Source organism: Pinus tabuliformis, chromosome 7 (assembly GCF_031772625.1).
Source record: "Pinus tabuliformis cultivar Carrire ecotype Pingquan chromosome 7, CPIR1, whole genome shotgun sequence".
NCBI classification, from domain to species: domain Eukaryota; kingdom Viridiplantae; phylum Streptophyta; class Pinopsida; order Pinales; family Pinaceae; genus Pinus; species Pinus tabuliformis.
In genome coordinates this window covers 472,794,848-472,803,223 of record NC_142293.1, presented here as the reverse complement: position 1 = coordinate 472,803,223, position 8,376 = coordinate 472,794,848, and the positions used below count along the sequence as shown (strand labels likewise).

General features: G+C 37.4%; 1 protein-coding gene across 1 annotated transcript in view; it reads right to left on the bottom strand.

Moving 5' to 3' along the window:
• Positions 1-2,927: 2,927 nt before the first annotated feature.
• The window catches only part of LOC149248001 (soluble inorganic pyrophosphatase-like), a 99,894-nt gene continuing 94,445 nt past the window's right edge, over positions 2,928-8,376 (bottom strand). The window contains exons 8-9 of the mRNA XM_089458327.1: positions 3,534-3,615; positions 2,928-3,344 (exon numbers count right to left, since the gene is read on the bottom strand). Of these exons, the coding sequence (XP_089314453.1) occupies positions 3,302-3,344; positions 3,534-3,615 (125 nt within the window). The 3' untranslated portion in view covers positions 2,928-3,301. The remainder of the gene's footprint in view (positions 3,345-3,533; positions 3,616-8,376) is intronic.

Below are 8,376 nucleotides of genomic sequence, written 5' to 3'. Positions count from 1 at the left end.
TGTCACAGCAGAAGTATGTGGAGAAGGTACTTGAAAAGTTCTCTATGAATAATGTGAAACCTGTTAATGTTCCTTTAGCTTCCCATTTTAAGCTTTCTTCGGTTTTGAGTCCTAGAGCTGATGAAGAAAAGCAGTGTATGTCTCATGTACCATATGCAAACGTTGTAGGCAACTTAATGTATGCGATGGTATCTACAAGACCTGACATTTCACATGCAGTTGGCTTGTCAGCAGGTTCATGGCAAATCCAGGTAAAGAACATTGGCAAGCAGTGAAATGGGTGCTTCGATATCTAAGAAGCACAAGTGACCATTGCATCGTCTTTAATGGTAGTGAAGGATCAGTTTGCGGATATGTAGATGCTGACTATGCAGGTGATTTGGACAAAAGAAGATCTACTACAGGTTATGTCTTTACTCTTGCAGGTGGAGCAATTAGTTGGATGTCAAAGCTTCAAGAAACAGTTGCGTTGTCCACTACCGAAGCTGAATATATAGCTGCTTCAGATGCCAGTAAAGAAGCAATCTGGTTAAAGGGTTTGCTTGATGAGATTGGAAGGACGCAAGAGAAAGTGAATGTACTTTGTGACAGTCAAAGCGCTATTCACTTGGCTACAAACCCTGCGTATCATAGCAGAACCAAGCACATTGATGTAAGGTACCATTTTCTGAGACATGTGATCGATGGCGGAAAAGTAGCTCTTAAAAAGGTCCATACACGAGAAAATTGTGCAGACATATTCACAAAGTCAGTTACAGTGGAAAGTTGCGGTGGTGTTTAGCTTCTCTTGGCTTGCAGGAAAGATGATGAATGGGAAAATTGTTGTCAAGGTGGAGTTTGTTAGTTTGACAACGATTTAGTCGGTTTAGTAAATTTAGGTATAGACAGTTCCTTGTAACGAATAAGTTTGTAACGGTTGATTAGTTATGTAACTATAAAACAGGCATTTGCCCATGAAATGAAACGTGGTGAAACTCATTGTTAAATCAAAACAGTCTGATCCAAAAACTCTGTTTCGGTTTCTTGTCTTGTTTCGGTTTCTTGTCTTGATCCTCTGTTTCTGTTTTCCCTTCATTTGTACAATACAGAAAAGGTAGAATGCGAAACAACATAGTCAGCTTCGGTTGGTGAGTTTTCATTAATAACTTTCATACAGCCCCCAATCACTGAATGTCTCAACGCCTAATCCCAGCGTGAAAAACAATAAGAATTAACGTTGGAGAATTCAGTGCTTTGTTCAGTGAAAACGTCACCCGATAGTATTTCATTCCTAGAGACGGCTCATTGTAATTATAGATTACCTTTGCGAACTGCTGATAAAACAATTATTAATGCACCCAATACAATCATCAGAGTCAAAACAGTGAGCTGTGCAATAACTTCTAGATCCCAAGTGGAAGCATTTTAAGGATCATAAAATTGCATTACATAGAGTGAAACTACAAGATCTTTGTGAGAGGTTCCGACTGATTGTCTCAAAGAGCAATTGGTTTCTCCATCAGGGAATAAAGTGGCCATGTCAGTGCAGCCACTCTTTTGGTTTGAGCTCTCCCATACCAATCGAAAATTCCATTTTTTATTTGAATGAGGTAGCAGACTTAAGGGGGGCTAACATAACCCATTGAGAAACTGCAAGTCTGTTTTTTGAAGAGCTTCCAAAACAGTGCCGAGGGTAACACAAGCTTCTTCTGCATAGATGTCAAGTGTAAGGGGACAACACAACACTTCATCAACCTCGCCAATAAACCAAGGCCCCATTGGTAAGTTACAAGTTATTTGAACCTTCATTTTTATTCCTATGGCAGTAATGGAAAGTCTTTGTATTAGTATGTTCCAAGGTTTTTGCAACAGACCTTGCTCTAATAAGCAGCTACTATAATGGGGTCTCTTATGCTCCCAGACATCTTTAAGAAATCTTTAGAGTAAATATATTAGGAACATAGATTTGCAGTATCAACCCTCCACAAAGTGGCTGAACTCTGGTTTTAGGTCGTCTTGGACATAGCAAACATCAGAAAATTCCATGTTATTAGTTCACTATCCAGTTTACCTTGTGCTTCAGCTATGATGAATTTGGTGTAATATTGGCAAGTTTAGAAGCTGGATATACTGTTCAAATGATATTACATAACACAATAACTACAATTTAAACTTCAGAGCATGTGAACTTCAATTCTATCTTTACCCATCTTGCATTAACAAAATTGTATTTGTAAACGGAAAAAAGGCTTGCAAGAATCCAGAAAAATCCATGTTATTAGTTCACTACCCTCTTTACCTTGTACTTCAGCTATGATGAATTTGGTATAATATTAGCAAGTTTGGAAACTGGATATACTACTCAATTGATATTACATAACAAAATAACTACAATTTAAACTTCAGAGCATGTGACCTTCAATTCTATCATTTACCCGTCTTGCATTAACAAAAATTCTACTTTTAAAAGGAAAAAGATTTGCAAGAATCGATAATCCCAGCTTATGATATTTATAGAGAAGGATGCCTTGAGCAAATGCAAATGTAAATCAAAATTCAAATACGTAATAAGCAAAACACAACTTCCAAGGCTTACTTATCACACTCAACAAATACGGCATCATTATGAACTGAAAGTAAAAGGACATTTAAGAACATCTAAGCTAATGAGGTAATGGAAGCAGAATGGGTACTGGCCAAATTTAGAAAGATCCCTATGCTAATGTAACACCTACAGTCTCATTTTAATAACGGATTAGCTACTGACTTCAACTCAGCAAACCTGACATCATAATTTTGTTTATAATCACTTCATCCGTTTGTATTCCAACCCATTGAAAAGATAACCATTAGTTAACAAATTTTTCATGCCAGCATTTTGTGGAATATCCAAAACTAGGGTAAGTACAGAAGGGTTGCAATAAATTGTTTTCACCAAACTCATCCACTCAACTTGAACACCACCTTGCTCCACCACTTTCAAATACGATTGCAATGCAGTTTTTGACAGAAGCAGCGGAAGCTGAATCATACGTAGGATCATACAAACATCCAAATATTTCTTAAATTATGTAGGTTCCGTCATAATATTTAAAGGTATGATTCAAACTTCTTAATTTGTTTCTAGTATCTACTATGCAGGCATTGCAGAAAATCTGCTATAATATATACTCCACAGAGCATAGGCATACCTCAAATAGGCTTTTAGATTGTGTATGCTAGAGCATGCAATACAAGATTGTCTAATAAAGATGAACAGAATCCTGTTTAAAATGTTGATGAATGATCTCGTCTTGTGCCAAATGAAGTCAACATATTCTCCTTACTGCCTCAAACTTTCCACGATGTATGAGGCATAAAGGTCCCTGTAAAAAATACATAAAAAAAACGATCTTAGTAATTTTATGCGAACAGAAAGGCTCTTCAACATAAAATTTCATCGTTTTGTAATTTGGGAAATCTATCAATAAGCATTTATGTAATTTCGCAGAACTGAAGAAATGATAGTATTAGAAATTCAGGAAAGGGCCGGGGAAAAGAAAGAAGAAACTAACATAGAATATTTGATAGCTTTTTCAGCAGCTTCTGCTGGAAGAAAATCATTTACAGCCACTTCCTTGTTTTCATTCTTTTTGTCTGCAACACAAGTCAAGGCCTCTCCAAAGACATGAAAACAATGCAAAATCCTCTATTATGCATACTGTCATTCAGAACAGATACCACAATTCCAATCATTTCTACCGTCTTCCATGCATCAACAACTCTAATGATACAAATGCATGTCTACAAATAACTGCATACCCAATTATAAAATCTGGAAACAGGAAATGGCAGGAAGTGGGTTTCAAGCAACCGGTACAACAAGGGTCCAAACTCAAAGGTATTGGAAACTTTCGGGTAGTCTGCGAGGAAACCACAGGAAATTGGGCAACACTAGGAAACAATTTCCAAAAATGGGAACAATTTTTTTAAAGAAAAGTCGGCCTAAAAAACACTGCTGTATCACTCTTCTTTTTGTTGGTTTGTTTCTTCTAAAAACCCCGAGAACTTAGAAGATAGTTTTTAACATTTTTCACTTCAAATGACTTATGTTTCACATGTTAGGGTAAGTAGCTCACTCAGGGTAAGCAAGGCCTCTTTTTTTGTTCTTTTTCGTTTTGGAGCTCTAAAACAAAAGTGAAAAACTGCTGGAAACTGCCGGCAGTTTCTGGAAATGTTCAGAAAACATCCCTAAATGTTTCCAGAACCTGCTGGAAAACATTGAGCAGTTTCTGGGTACGGTTGAGCAATTTCCATAAGGGTATTTGGCATCTGGAATAGTTTTGGAAACCGGAAACATGTTTCCAGCATGCCAGAAACCATTTCTTGAATCCACTGACGAACAATGCATGAAATTGATATAAAATCGTTCATATATTATGGAAAACGAAAGTTGATCACATGTGCAACAGATGTTAGTGTTTATGTTATCTAAACCGTACCAATAAAATGGACTGGAAATTTGTGATCAATAAAATGAGAAGATAATTTCCGATGTGCTCAATGAGTTATTCACAGTACTCATTAGTAGTGAGTCAGTGACATATTTAAGTCATCCAATTGTAACAAGCAAATTTGGTTATTACAGGAATGCCTTTATGGTTCGACAGGCAAAATGCCGTTTGGAGTACACTTAAACCTACAAAATGCCATGTTCTACATCAGTTACTCCATTGATTTTGCAGTTGGGCATTACCTGCAGGTGACAAAGATATCAGAAATTTCAATCACTCTCACTTTCAGAACCTTCAAGGTCAGTCATGCAAACCCATGGGTATAGCCAGCATATGAAAGCCCTAGCTGTTATTCCTTCTATTGATAACAGAAAATGAAATAAAAACAGATTGGCTAATTGAACGAAAAAATAAATAGCCACTCATATTTCTCGAACGATGAATAAAATTGAGATGCATTTTGGCAAGGGAAACTCTTGAGAATTATGATATTCTGATTCAGCTCTATATCTGCTCACTAGTTATTTGGATTGTGATGTTTTTCATACCATGATCCAAAACTCGTGCGCTTAGAGGAGATAGTGCATCCACAGCAACAGCTGAGATGTAAATAGTTTCACATACACAGAAATGAAGCAGCATACATGATTGACAAGAAGAATTGAGCAGAATATCAACTATGAATTCTTATTAAAGAAATAAATATGTACAACAATGATATGAATATAAACGACATGAAGCTTTTACAACACTCCTGTCTATTTATCAACCATCACAAACACTAAACTGACATAAAGCTCTTACAACACTCCTATCAACCATCACAAACACCAAACAGCAACCCTAGTTCAATCCAAGTCGCATCCCGCCCATCTCTTCATATCCAAAATAAGTTGTGTAACTGTGCCTAAGGTTGTGCACTTGGGTTAACATTTGGGTGTGTGCAACCAAAATATAAGTGTGTCCATAACACAACTGATGCACACCAAAGCTACCGCCACTATGCATGCTCATACTTAGACACCTTCTAGGCACCTCTTTTTCTAAAATGGCTTAGTTAAAGATATTGACTAAGTTCACCGCTTAGGAGTTAGTCCCCAACTACTGTCTTCTCTAAGGAGTAACTTGCTAACTGTTAATTTATAACCCCAGCATCTAGTTAATTACTTCCTAGCAGATTAAATTGATTGAATAATAACACGGCTGAGATTTTAACACAAATGAAATAAACCGCAGAAGCAAAATTAAACACCAATCTCACAATCACATGCATACAAGATTTCTTCCCTTCAAATCAGTCCATTCATTAAATTCATAACTTACAAGGGCTCCCTTCCTAGGAAAATGGCCTGCTAAGAAAAATACATATAACAAGAACCTGGAACTGATCAAGCACTTTGCAAATCTTGCTCGCTGATCTGGATTTCCCTTGCTGCCCCTTGCAGCTTCCTCAAAACCTGCACACTTGAATGGAAATCCTTCACCAAATCACTGAGATATCACTCTCACTATGACTTGCACTCAGGATGCCTTGTGTCTTCTCCCTTAGCCTATCCTTCCTTTTATAAGTTTGAGGAATTGACTGAATCCACAACCCTAATCTCCAAAAAGATTGACAATTGAAATTAGATCTCATCACTTAAGATCAATGGTTGAGATTCATCTAATTCACTAATGCAAATAACTTTTGCATTTCATTGGATTAACTCTCTTTATAAAAGTGATTACTTTAATAACTAAAGCAAGTTGTAAGGTTAAGGGTCTATTAGACAACTTTTGCATGCCTAGACACTTAAGCTTGTGTAGAAGTATATGACTAAGCTACTAACATCAACACTCCCTCTTAGCAAGAGAAGTTACTTTCTGAAGAGCCAACTAGAACTAGTTGTCCCCCCAGTCTTGGCACAATGTCCCATGCATCATCATTTATCATGGCTTTCCTTCGAGCCTCTTGGTCTGCTGCCTCTTTAAGGACTCTACTTGTCAGTGCCATATAGTTCAAAAACTTCTTTGGAGGCATGCTCTCCCTAAATGTGCTCCTAGGAGCTTCCACATGCTCCTAAGCATCCCTCAATGTCTACTCAAACCACCAGGATCTCCTGACAACACTCAAAGAAGCTACCAGCTCCACCCCACCTGAAGGTTGACTCCTTGAATTGGAAACCTCTGCATGCTTCTCTACCTTCAAATCCTCTTGCTCCTCAACCTCTATCCCTGCTAATGGAAACTCATGAGACTTCTTGAATGCCAAATTTCCTCGAACCTAACACCCCTATTAACAATGGTCTTCCTCTATGTTGATATGAAAATCCTGTAAGCCTTTGAGGTCGTGTTGTACCCAACAAATATACCCTTCTCTCTTTAAGGCTCTAGCTTCAATCTCTTCTCTATAGGACCATGGATGTATAATGGAAAACCAAAGATGTGTGAGTGCTCTATCTCTGGATTCACCCTTATGAATGCCTCCTCAATGTTGAAAGTTGGGGCAACTATAGGATGAATTTCCCAAAGACCCCAAATGAAGCCCATCTTGCCCCAAAAGAGAAAATTCGAAAATTAGGTAAAGTAATATTATTATTAATTAATGTAACAAAATTATTTGGGGCAACCCATCATCAAATCAATATGGGCAACCAATCTTTAAGGCACGTGAAAAATATATTTGATATTGTTATAAGCAAATTTGAATTTAAAAGAATTTTCCTCCAAGTCTCTAACTTTGAAGACATCTATTTTTGGACCACATGAAAGGATATAAATGAAGGATCACTCCATCTCCAAAAGCGAACTCGGATATCTCATCTCTATTGTTCTATGGTTCGTATTTTTCTATTTGAGGCTCGTATCAAATCTCGGTGATTCGCTCCCAATTACAGTAGCTCGCTCATATAGCTCTGGCTGGTCCGATTGGTATTCCATGTGGCATCCATTATAGAGATTCGATTTGTATTCCTTGTGGCATCACATTACAGAGGTCCGATTTGTATCACCTGTGGCTTGCATTTTTTATATACCTATGGCTAGTGAACCATATCTCTTTTACAGTGGCTTGCATTCTACAATGGCTCGCTATAAGAGTGACTCACATTCTCATTGGCTCTGTGGTATCGCATTATTGTTGCTCGTTTTTCTTTGTGACATCGCATTACAATGACATCATGGCATCTCTATATTTTGTATCGCTATACTCTACGCATCACATATATTTCTATACCTTGGTCTTTATGGCTCATTTCTACAGTCTCGCATTTATTTTTGAGTAGCTCCCACTCTATACAAGTGGTCTGCATTCTATACAGTATGGCTCACATCCTCATAGTGGTTAGCACTATATGGCTTGTGGCTCGCATATGAAGTGTTGTGGTTTGCATCATATTCTTGGTATGGCTCGCATCTATTTTGAGGTTCACACACTTTATGTTATGGTTCGGATACCTTAGGTTATGGTTCATATGATTTATGTTATGGCTTGCATCTATATTATGACTTGTACCTTGTAGCTCTTGTGGCTCGCAACGTGATGTATGGGCAATGAACTATATACATATTACAATGAGACCGGGACCCATATAACAGTAATAACATAACTAATTATGTGACCGAGAAACATGAGAAGTGACCTCATCATATAAGCCAGTATGTTGTATGGCTATGACATGTGTTGACAGTGATAATATCATTTGACAGTAACCTTTGTATGACAATGAAATTTGATATGACAGCAATTTATATGACATGACTGTAATTTATATGATGGTGGCTTGGAGACATAATAATGACCGTGTATGGCAGTATAGCAATTACTTTGTTATATGGCAGTAATCTTGACATGGCAGCAAACCTTGATATATGACAGTAAACTAGTTGAATGATGGTTGGTAGTAACCCTATATAATAGTGATAT